The sequence below is a fragment of the Eupeodes corollae genome, chromosome 3, assembly GCF_945859685.1.
Source record: "Eupeodes corollae chromosome 3, idEupCoro1.1, whole genome shotgun sequence".
NCBI lineage: Eukaryota > Metazoa > Arthropoda > Insecta > Diptera > Syrphidae > Eupeodes > Eupeodes corollae.
Window position 1 is genome coordinate 79,881,021 of NC_079149.1, and position 12,971 is coordinate 79,893,991.

At 33.3% G+C, this 12,971-nt stretch overlaps 1 protein-coding gene across 1 annotated transcript in view; it reads left to right on the forward strand.

The window, feature by feature from the left end:
- The window catches only part of LOC129951629 (protein Fe65 homolog), a 40,825-nt gene that overhangs the window by 11,294 nt on the left and 16,560 nt on the right, over positions 1-12,971 (forward strand). The window contains exons 2-6 of the mRNA XM_056063875.1: positions 1,144-1,357; positions 1,426-1,757; positions 1,827-2,023; positions 2,088-2,170; positions 2,246-2,435. Of these exons, the coding sequence (XP_055919850.1) occupies positions 1,209-1,357; positions 1,426-1,757; positions 1,827-2,023; positions 2,088-2,170; positions 2,246-2,435 (951 nt within the window). The 5' untranslated portion in view covers positions 1,144-1,208. The remainder of the gene's footprint in view (positions 1-1,143; positions 1,358-1,425; positions 1,758-1,826; positions 2,024-2,087; positions 2,171-2,245; positions 2,436-12,971) is intronic.

Genomic DNA, 12,971 nt, shown 5'->3' on the forward strand with positions numbered 1-12,971 from the left:
TCATCTCTAAAACAATTTTGTGCAACGAAGAATAATGTTTTTGACATCTGATAAAATTTTGAGAAAAATCAAATTGACAGTTTTTTTTTACAAAAAATAAAAACCTAAAAAAAAATTTATGAAAGTTTGGTAAAAATTGATTTTCGACTCAAATATCTTTTCAAAACTTTGAGATATTGGCTTTAATTTACTTTTATCTTTCAAAAAATCTCGTTGTCAACATTCAGTTAAAGTTTGAAAAAAATCGAATTGACAGTTTTTATTACAAAAAAATAAAAACCGAAAAAAAAAAATAACAAAAGTTGGTTAAAAATGATTTTCGACTCAAATATCTTTTAAGAACTTTGAGATAATATTTTTTACTAATTTTTTCTTATAAAAGATATTGTTTTCAACATTAGGACAAATTTTGAGAAAAATCGAATTGAAAAAAAAATGTATAAAAGTTGGTAAAAATTGATTTTCGACTCAAATATCTCTTCAAAATTTTTAAATATTGGCTTCAAACTAATTTTATCTTATAAGATATATTGTTTTCAACATTTGGTAAAATTTTTAAAAAATTCGAATTGATAGTTTTTTACAAAAAATAAAACTCTAAAAAAAAACAATACTAAAACTTGGTAAAAATTTACTTTCGGCTCAAATAGCTTTTCAAAAATTTTAAATATTGGCTTCAAACTTATTTTATTTCACAGAAAATATTGTTTTCAATATTCAGTAATTTTTATATAAAAATCTAACAGTCCTAAAAAATAAAATCTACATAAAATAGTACGCAAATTTGGTAAAAATTGATACGAGTACATATAGACAAATCGACAGACGGGATGGGAAGTTATCAGTGTGGGTCGCATCCCAGCCTCTTTTTTGATTTGGGGCTACAAATGGTTTTAAATCTATAACTTCTCTTAAGTCACATTAGGTCGAACACCTTAACTTACATATTTTTCGATGTTAACACACTCGTAGCTGCGGAAAACTCCACATAAACGGAAACACTTTAGAGATCTTTTATATGTTATGTGTTTATACCTTTAATTTAATATAGTATTTTATTTATATGGGAATTGTAGTTTAAATTAAGCCAAAATAATAATTTGATTGTTCATACTTAGGACTAAAAAATAAATATTTTTTTAGGAGTTGGCGAAAACAAAATTAATTTGAGTCATGGTCACTAAATAGTGGCTTTCAAAGATAAAGCAATGAATAAGAAATCTGATAATTATTACGATAACATGAACGAACAGAACTTATCTGAAAAAGGAACCAAATCGGAAATTGGAAGTAACCGTAAGGATTACGCAAAAATTGACTTTGGATCAATGGGCGTTAACTTAAAAGAACATTTTATGTATGCCTTAAAAATTAATTTATCACTTAAATTAAAATTGTAAAATTCTAAAATTCATTAAATTCTAGGTCATCGGAAAAGCAAAACCTTTTTAATTACTCGAGATCATTTGATTTAAAAGTGAATTCAAATCGACCTGTGGTATTGAATCACAACGCAAAAAGTAAAGCTTTTGATAATGCAACAATGAAATATATATCAGGAAATATTAATTCTGACATATTAAATGTACTGAAAAATAAGAAACTTGAAAATTGTAACTTTGGATTAATAAACGATGCCTTAACCGAGAAGGAGCACGCTTATAAAAATGAAAAAGAAACCAATTGCGAAAGTCTGGAGGGCGTGGAAGAGAAGGATAAAAATAGTGACTTACCAATTGGTTGGGAAAAGCATGAAGGTTGTTGCGGAAAACACTTTTTTGTTTTTAATGAAATAGTTTTGTATATGAAAATATTTTATATTCCAGACAATGATGGACCCTACTACTGGCACATAAAGTCTGGAACGATCCAAAGAGAGCCTCCTGTTTTCCATAAATACAAGTACATAAATGACGAGAAGGAATGCAACACTCCAATGTTCGAGTATGTAAATAACCCAACGATTGAAGATCATTACAATAATCTACCCGTTAGCCCAACATACTCTCGTTATGAATTAAGGGTACGTTTTTTTTAAATAATAAAAGTTAATAAATATAATTTAAAATTCTACAAAAATTCTCAAGGATTTTGAAAATTTCTCTATGTCAAGAAGCCGAACAATACCGTCATTGAATCAAGAACAGGGAAAACATTATCGGGAATACATGTGAGTGCAATATCTGAAACATCTGACCACGTCTAATGTGAGCATTGTTCATTTGTGTATAATTTTAATTTTTAGGCGAAGAAGTTACCCCATTAAACCTGAATCTAACAAGTTAGTTAGATTTACCGTGAGATCTTTGGGGTGGGTTAAAATCGCTGAAGAGGATCTTGTTCCAGAGAGGTCTTCAAAAGCTGTTAATAAATGTATTATTGATTTGTCATTGGGGCGCAATGATCTGTTAGATGTAGTTGGTCGATGGGGTGATGTAAGTAAAATTGTTTGTTAAATTTAAAAGACTATTTTAATTATTATTTCTCTATGTTTTAAAATATTTTTATTTTGTATTCATTTTATTTTGATCTTAACCCATTGATCAGAACACGTTTATTGTAAAATAATAATAATAATAATAATACGATTTCATGCATTTGAATTTCATAGTTTAAATAAGAAAAACTTAAGTCAAGTTGCCGGTACGAAACATAAATATTTGTGTTCAAATTAAACCTTTAAGTAATACTTTCCACAAAACCTAATAGTCCAAGAGCCCAGGGCCGCCAGACGTTACTTATTTTCTGAGTAACAAAATGTATCGTACAGAATAGTGTTAGTGTATACTCTTACTTTTCTTAAAGTCTGAGTGATAATTTTTGTATATGTTTTACACAATTTCATACAAAATTTAAAATCAATATTGTCAGACAGTTTTCGTCGGCGGTAATTTCCGCCAGACACTTTAAAGTTTGCGAAAAAAATGAGGTAAGTTTTCTTAGAGTCTGATTCTTTATTTTTATACATGATATTTTTGATTTTTGGCCGTTCGGATTCGGCATATAAACTGTAGGTCACCTCCATTCCTGACAACATTACTTGCACAAAAGAATGGTTGAGAGTTGTAAGTCACTAGGCCCTAGTTCTCAACGGACTGTTGCGCCACCCAATTTATTAACTTCCCATAGGAAGTTATTGTAATGCTTACGTTTACATTGCTTAAAGTTCGTAAAAATTGAATATCGATTCAAATATCTTTTCAAAAACTTGAAATTTGGGCTTCAATCTTATTTTATCTTATAAGAAATATTGTTTTTAACATTTTGAAAAATGTTGAAAAAAAATCGAACTGATAGTTTTTTTTACAAAAAATAAAAACCGAAAAAAAAATTAATAAAAGTTGGTAAACATTGATTTTCGACTCAAATATCTCTTCAAAAATTAAAAATATTGGCAAACTTATTTTATTTCACAGAATATATTGTTTTCGGTATTCAGTAATTTTTATATAAAATCCAATAGTCCGTTTTTTCATAAAAAAATAAAATCTACAAAAAATATTACGCAAATTTGGTAAAAATTGATACGAGTACATACAGACAAATTTTTAAGCAAGACAAATCGACAGACGGGATGGGAAGTTATAAGTGTGGGTCGCATCCCAGCCTCTTTTTTATTTTTTTTATTTTGGAAACTATTTCAACACACTTTGCAAACAGCCAGACAAATTGTAGGAGCCAAATATCCCCCAGACATTTTTAAAATCTCGCCTTGAGTATGAGCGCGCATATAATGTTTTGACGGTTTTATGTCACAGGCCCATTATATTTATGTTTTATTTCAGTCTTGTAAAATTTTTGAATAATGATTAAACCATAAACAGAAATTGTTAGCATATAGGCGAAAGGTTCATACTAAAAGTAATTAGAAAATTAATTTTTTTACTAGCATTAAATTCTATAAAAAAATATTTATTCAAGTTCTTCTACAAGATATTAAGAATTTTGTATAGAAAATATTATAAACAAATTAATTCAAGATTAGTTACTTTTCTAATTAATAAGTGTATTGTAATTTTCAATTTTCGTCATCGTTGATATTTGATAACTCGTCATCCAGCCAATCTTTGTATTGAATGTCTAAGTCATCACCATCGTCATCAAGATCAGCATTACTTGTCTCTGTAAAAACATGTAACGTAATAAAGAATGGAATAGCTATACATTTATAAAAGAAATTTTTAGAGAAATACCTGAGTTTTTGTCAAGCGATTCACTGACGAAAGCTGGTAATTGATCTCCATCGAACCAATTGAATTGATACTGGTTGTTTTCTAACTTCCATCCATTATTCTCAGGACTGAATATACCAAGCGTCTTCATGTGAGCATTATTCCAGAGACTAGCGATGTAATTTGCTCTCCGAAACTGCTGTCGAAGTTCCGTCTTACACGGTGGTAAGTTGCTCGCATCAAGGTTTTTAATATTTTTCCGGACAAACTCTTCATTTACGTCGGAAGCAGTGTAAGTGTTGATAAACAATTGAAGTCTTGCAGCATCTATATCAATGACTCCGGCTACGTTGTAAACATCAGAAATACATTTCTGAATGGTATTGAAGGTTTTTTCCTCAAGTTCAATATTATTAAATAATTCCAACTCGCCGAATCTTTCGAATGCTTCTTGGTACTCTTCGTTTTTTCTAAGAATATTAAATGGCCTTTGTTTACCTTTCTTGAAAAAAGCTGGGTTATAATCACAGCCAGTAATCGCATGAAAGCCTGGTAAACTTCGAGATAAACACGGTCCTAAATTCTCGTAAATTTTTGAAACATCAATGTATCTCAGCTTATTTCCAGTACCAGTCAATATCCATACGTGAGAGTCACCGTTTTTTAAACGATGCATATTGCCTAGCATTATTGCTGCAATATCAGTATCAGAACATCTAATAACTTCTTCTTCTGATCTATTGACATCAATATTTTGATAAATAATGCCAACAGCGTATCCTTACCACTTTTTGTTTCTACGAATCGAAATTGTCAAAATTGTCAAAAGCAACACCGGTGCAGAGATGTGGTGATTTTTTAATTGTTTCAGGACATACATATACTCGACTTCTGTAATGAAGTATATGTCGCTTCTGTCTCCAACTCTTCAATTCCAGTATAACTAACGCAGTGACCATATCTATGAATAATATCTATAATTTTACGTCTACTAGTTAAATTCTTCAAAGAAATTCCAAGCATAATATGTTTGGACGTTTTGACTCTACCATTGTGGACAGCATATACGACATCTTCACAATACGATTTGACTTGACGAATACATTTTGGATTTTCTTTACGTTTTCGATTGCTACCAGCTATCAGAGTGGAATAAAAATCCATTAATTCTTGTGGAACTGATGCTTCTCCGTCCTCTAAATTTTGTTCTGTTATATGTTCTGGTAATTTTGTCTTCTCGATTTGTAAGACGGATTTTCTCAATAATAAAGCAGCTTCATCATTCAAATTGTTATATAATTGTTCATCATATTACATATTTCTTTAAAAGCTCCTTGATGATATTCACGAAGATCATGCCAACGAGTTTTAGTTGTTTTTTTATTTGAAGATGCCTTGTATGACAAGTTTAATTGACAATTATTATGATAGTAGACTTTTAGTCCTGGATAATTTGTTACTTTATTAACTAACTCTGTAAAATTTTCCTACTCGTAGACCTATTCTAGACAGAAAATCTTTTTTGTTAGATGAAAATAAAGGCAATCTTTTTGATCGAAGTTTTTTTGTTTTTTGATCACAAAATATACAAGTAGCATAGTTTGGAGCAATACTTACATCACTTTCAGTCGACGTATTAATTTCAGAAGAGGAAGTAACATTTTCCAGCACTACATTATTTGCTTGTGAATATAAGACCGGTTCAATAAACTCATGTATAATATTTGGCTCAGGTATTGTTACGGAATCCGGTATAAAAGAAGTTTCTGGACTTAGAGGTTATGAAATGGAAGATTGTGGCTCAGTACACTGTGTACCAAACTCAGATCTTGATAAACACGCTGCTGATTGATTCCCTGTAATATTTGACTAATTTTCCTCTGGAGTAGTCTTTTCTGTATGTGTAGATTTTGGCAAATAATATTTTGGCAAATATATTTAAAATTTTGTAAATGATTTGTAACACTGTCTATGATAACCACTTTCAAACAAATCACCCGGCAAAACAACATCCTTAAATTTGAGGTTATGTTCTTTCCTTTGTTTTGAAATTGTTCGACACTTTTGCAATGTCTCTTTTGTAAATAATGTTAAATTTACATCAGAACTATTACAAAAAAAAAGTTTAATGACTTTGCCATGATATTATTTATTTTTATTTACATTATATTTGTAGCCGAATAGCCGCACTGAACGAAATAAATACAACTGAATATTACACAGAGCATACCGACAAAGGAGGAAATAGGCGCACGTATATATCTCTCTCGCTTGAGCGTACGAATAATTATCTTACACTCATAATCAAAGCGAGATTTTAAAAATGTCTGGGGGATATTTGGCTCCTACAATTTGTCTGGCTGTTTGCAAAGTGTGTTTTCAAAATATCATGCATAAAAGTAAAGACTCAGACTGGTTTTTATTACTTATTTTTGATTCTCGGGCCTTTTTCCCTAAATAATCCCAAAGATGATCAATGGCATTAAAGTCTGGGGATTGGGGAGGATGCGATTTAACATCATAGAGTAGCCACTTCTTTACTATTCTTGATGAATGTTTAGGGTCGTTGGGTTGCACAAGTAAAAAGTCATCTTTAAGGCCAATTTTTAAAGCGCTGACTTTCAAATTTTCTTTTAAAATTTGTAAATATTTGTTTTTATCCATTGTTGTTTCTATAACAATTTCCGCCTCCATGTTTCACCGTTTATTGCAAATTCTTCACATCTAATGCTGTGCTGGTTTCCTCCACACAAATCTGCAACCGTCCGACCCAAAGACATTAAACTTTCTCTCGTCAAGGAATAACACATTCTTCCAAAAATCATCTGGTTTCGAAACGTATGCATTCGCATAGTTCAAGCGTTTTGAAACGTTTGATTTTGAAATATAGGGTTTTTTTGTATTGTTCGACCATTATATCCCTTTGAATGCAGAAAGTTCCTAATAGTTTGAGTGTTAAGCGATATTCCATCATTTGCTTGAATGTCAGCAGTTATTTTAGGAGCACTTAACATGGGATCAGTCTTTACCATTCTTTCAATTTTTCGTTATATTTTAGCGTCTAGTATTTTTTTTCGACATCTTCCTGGGGCCACTTAAAAGCTTTTATTTTTCAAATAATTTTTTAATACATATTGAACTGTAGACCGTGGTCTATCAATAGTTGGCGAAATCGCAGCATAACTTTTTCCGTCGTTTCTTAGTTTTAAAATTAGTTTTCTTACTTCAAGAGGTACTTTTCTCTCCATTTTCAAAATAAACCTCGCAAAATTAAAAAAAAAAAAAAACCATTGAAAACATCAATGCACCACGCCATACTGAGCCTAGATCTCTCAATATCATTACAATACACAATTTACATTTCAAAAAGAACCGTTATTTCCATTTTGTAAGAGAAGAGAGCAGTGTCCGAACATTTGTTTGATGTACGAGCAATTTTTTGACATTCCTGGCAAAATTCTACAAACGGTTGAAAAAAAAACCATGAGGCAAAGCTCGAACATTTTGTTGCATTTCCTATTATACATTATGATTTTATCAAATAAAGTCCATAAGCTCAGATTTGTGGTAGGAAACTCATAGTGTAAGGAAACCCATTTATTTTCAGTTGCTGTACGTGAAATTTGTTGATGTAGTGTACATTTTGTTAAGTAAAACATAACTTATGTGATAAAAAAAATAATATTTATGTTAGACTTAAGTACAATTTTACTATCTCCAAAAATGTTGAAAAAGGGAAAAACATATTATGTATTAAAAAAGGGATTTTCAACATAAGGACTTCTTTGAAAAACATGTAGAAGTCCTCGGATGTTGAGACCAAATGTTGCCAGCATCCTCCTCCTCCTTTTGTGAACACAGATTCGTTGAACATGGCCCGATAACGATCGCCATTGACTATAACGGCCACTCCTTGCTCATTTTCGAAGAAAAATGGTCCAATGGCAGGGCCCAAAATCAGCACCAACAGTGAGTCGTTTTGGGTGTATCGGCTTTTCAAGGTATGCGTGCAATTTTGCTTGTTTACATACCAGCCAAGACCAAAATGAGCTTCACCCAAAAAAGAAGATTTTTTTTGCAAAATCGGCATCTTCTCTATATTCGTTTAGCGGGAAGATAAAACTAATTATCTGTCAGATTAGACGTGAGCTAAGTGTTACCATTCACGAAAAATAAGCACTAGTTGAAAAAAAAGTTAGATGGCGGAACCTATATACAATTTACCGAAACCTCAGCTGACATTTAATGAACAAAACGAAATTTGTTTAAAATAGCAAAATCCAAGTGTTATTAGATTCATTGACGGCACTCACATCAAAATTCAGTACCCGGTTAAATTATGAATTAAAATTGAATTTTGATATTATGATGGTGTCATGTCATATTTTCAATAACTACAGGATACAAAACACTTTGGAGACATAGAGAAATGCAAAGGCAAACACCGAATTGCTCCTTTTAGCAGGTACATACATATGTATGTAGGTTAAAATTTAGTTTGATATTCAGCCCTATCACGAATTCCATAGTAATCGGAAACTATTATGAATCCTGAAAAACTCTATTACCAAATACGTTCGTAGTGGGAAATCTCATTCAATTTTGCATTACGAAAGGATTTAGTTATGGATTTAGTTATGGTGAGATTCGTAAATTTTTCCGATTACGATCGAATTCGGGATAGGTTTGATAGATTGAAACTTGGTGATTTAAATTTTAATTTTTGCCGTCTGAAATGTTGGTGCTTGGCAATGTTGAGGCCACTGGCCTTCTTCTAGAAGTCCTTTATAATAAACTTTCTATTAGTTCGGGGTCAACGAAAATTTTTTTGAGATCAAACAACATTGACGTCAATTGAGTCTTTTAGTTTTTAATAAAAGAGGTTATTATTTTAAGTATTTATAGTGTGCATAGGAACTCGAGTCGTTGTTAGATGTTCATTCTAGGGTTGTTGCGAATATTCGCAACCGCATCCGTAATTGCGGATTATTCTCATTAATTCCAACATCAGGATCCGCATCCGCATAAACTGATGCGGAGTTTGTTGCGGATTCGGATATTTTTAATGCTTTTTTTTTCAAATTCGAAAAATAGCAAAAGCACGACATACTATACCATGATCAATAAAAACGACACTTTCATTAAAAAATCTCGGTCCCAAATAGGCGACGACAAAAGCAACAATATATGCAATGGTAACAGATTTGATGATATAAAAGCTCTTGCTAAGTGGCCAGAGGACACAGTTTATTTTTATATATTAAATGAAAAAGTGGTACAAATACAGAACATAAATGCCGCCACCAACAAAAAGCAGCATCTAGATCTATTTTAATTTAAATAAAAATGATCCTGACAAGTCCGAATCCAAAATATGTCGTAAAACATACTCACGAAAAGGACTCACGACTTTTTCGTTGAAAAACCACTTGAAATCAAAGCGCCCAGAAGACTTTGTTTTATTTGAGAGCGCCAACAATGAAAATCTTTTAAAAAAAAGAAAGAAGATGCAGGTATGATATTTTTTTATAAACATACAAAAAGGCTTGCTTCAGAAGCGATATGGAAATGATGCTAGATTCATCAACTAAAGACCAAGGTGAGAATCTGATAACGCTAGTCACGAAGCACTTCTCCGAAGGGAGTTAGTATGTTACCGAAATAAAAACAAGACTAGAATTGGATAATAATCCACTTGATTGGTGGAAAGTCCATCAAACAGACTTTAAAAGGCTCTCCAAATTTGGACTGAGGTATTTATCACTTCCACCAGCCAGTGTTCCCATCGAACAACTATTTAGCCGAGCTGGAATAATATACGATCCACTAAGAAACAGATTACAGTCTAAAAAGGCTTTTATCTTGCTTTTTATTAAATATAACTCAGCCATTTTTAAATTTAATTATTAAACGCAAAGGTAATCAATACAATTTTCCTTTATTAACGGACATAAAATTGTTTTTATGTAATACATTCTAAAATCGGCATCCGCATCTGCGGATATGAGTCTCAAAAAATCCGCATCCGCATCCTCCTCCAAATCAAATCAAATGGGGTGGCGCAACAGTCCGTTGTGAACCAGGGCCTAGTGACTTACAACTCGCAACCATTCCTGTGTGCGAGTACTTTTGTCAGGAATGGAAGGGACCTACAATTTAAGGCCGAATCCGAACGGCTAGTTTGAGAAAGCACTTTTTCATGACAAGAAGTACTCTTGAAGGATTTGTCAATTCCTCGCAAGAGGCATTACCCGCGAAAATTAATTTTTTAAATTAAGGTGGCACCGGCAGGGATTGAACCCAAGACCTCTTGCATGACAGTCCAACGCACTAACCATCATGCTACGGGTACACATCCTCCTCCGCGAATGTCAAAATTTGTACATCCGCAACAACCCTGGTTTATTCCACTATCAAATAAATATAAATGTTTATTTGTGACTACCTTTTCGTTTTGTGCAGTAAAATCGTTTTCACCATCAAATTGATAACCCAACCCATAATCTGTTTTTGGGTTCATAACTAACATTTTCAGACACAAAATACTAAAATAAAATTTTAGGGATAACAATTTTACATTTGACATACACTGACTTGAAGTTAGTAAGCATTGAAAAGTAGTTGTTTGCTAGGGTTGGAGTGGCTGTCAAGATGTCATTGACGCAAGTAGACCTCAAGGGTCCCTTGTGATACCACTAATGAGGTTACTCATGGGAGAGTAATGAATTTAAACAAACCATTTTGTACTTTTAATAAAGTTAGAGAGACGTTTTGTGTCAATCGTTGCCAGATCACTGGTGTTATCGAAGAAGGGATTACCGAGAAAGTAATTCCTTCTAATGGAGAGTGCTAGACATGTACATAGAAGGTGTTGGACCGTTTCCTCTTCCTCCTCGTCCATGCAGCTTCTTCAGAAGTCATTTGTGTAGACCCCTAGCCTCAGAGCATGTCTTCCTACGAGGCAGTGTCCCGTTATTACTCCAATTGTAGAGCTTGTACTTTGTCTGCTCAGTGATATCAAGCCTTTTGACCGTTTTAAGTCAATACTTGGCCACATTTGCTTGGTTGCTAGGTAGGTGGTACTTTGTGACCATCTAGCATTTGTTGTTTCTAGAGCATATTGCTTAAGAAGATATTTGCATGTAGCAAGTGGTGTTCCTATGTTATGTTTTTGTCTAACATGAGGCAGAAGTGTTCCGTTTCTGGCGAGCTCAGTGGCTTTGCAATTTCCCGGAATGTCTCTGTGGCCCGGCACCCAAATGAGGTGAATGTTAAACTGTTTCGTCATCTCATTCAGAGATGATCGACAATCGTGGGCTGTTTGAGAGTTTGTGGAGACAGACGCGAAAGATTTAAGAGCGGCTTGGCTGTCTGAGAAGATTCGTATATCCTTACAAGATATAACGTTTTCTTTGAGCCAGGATAGTGCTTGTTTAATCGCCATTACTTCTGCCTGGAATACACTACATTGATTGGGAGGTCTATAGGATAGACTGAGATTCAGTTGTTCTGAAAAGATACCACTTCCAACCGATACCACTTGAACCGTCAGTATAGAACTGTACCGCATCGTCTTCCAGGGGTCTCTCTTCTTCCCAGGAGGATCTTGAAGGGATGGACACATGGAAGCTTTTACCAAATACCATTTTTGGGGTGGTATAGTCTAAGCGATCTGGGATAGATCTGAAATTGTCTAGAATAGTAGTATGTCTAGTATTGTTACTGGTCCATTGAGAGGTGGCTGTAAGCCTTACACATGAGTTGGCAGCCACCTTTTTGGAGAAGATGTCAAGTGGTGTTAGGTTTAAAAGCACTTCCAGTGCTGCGGTTGGTGTTGAGCGAAGTGCTCCTGTGATGCACATACCTGCTGACCGCTGGACTTTGATGAGCTTATTTATATTTACCATCTTGTCCAGTGCAGTCCACCATACGACAGCTCTATAAATGAGTATCGGTCTGATTACCGAAGTGTATAGCCAGTGGGTTATTTTTGGGGAGAAGCCCCATTTTGATCCTATGGCCTTTTTACAAGTAAAAAGTGCTACAGTAGCCTTTTTTACTCTTTCATCAATATTTGCCTTCCAATTTAGTTTTTTGTATAAAATGAGGCCCAAATATTTAGCTTGGTCGGAAAAGCTTAATGGTATTCCTCTAATCTATATCTTCTCGAAAAGAGTATTAATTATGTTTTATGTGGGTTGACGTCCAATCAACACTTTAACCCATTTAGTTAGCCGATTTAGGGCATTTTGTAGGAGTTCCGAGAGAACTTGGGGATGCTTCCCAGATACGGATATCGCAACATCGTCAGCATAGGCAATCACCTTGTTTGCAAGTTGGACATAGATTTATTTGTCAAGTAAGTCAATTGTCAAAGCAGCAATAAAAATTTTGAATGTCAGTTTTGTTGATAGCGAAAAGCCTAGCTTTTCTAACTTCAGAATACGAATTTAAAAGTAATTTGTTGAAAACTATGCTCACTTATTATTTCGTGTTAATTAGTAATGATAAATTTGAATTCATTTTTCGATTAATTTCGGCACTTATGGTGCCGTGAAATAAAGTCAAGTGAAGTCATGAATTGGCCTTATTTCCCTTTTTTAAAGTTAAAAGACGAATTTTCAATAGCCAAATTGGTTTTATTAAATCTTCAACACTATGGTTTGCATAAGTACTCCTAACCTGGTGCCTACCCAATCCCTATAGTGCGCCCAAAGTTAAATGTCTCACTGTGTATACTCACCGTAAAAGTAAGTTGTTCTAATTTAAGACCAACTTAAAAGTTGGCCTCAACTTGGC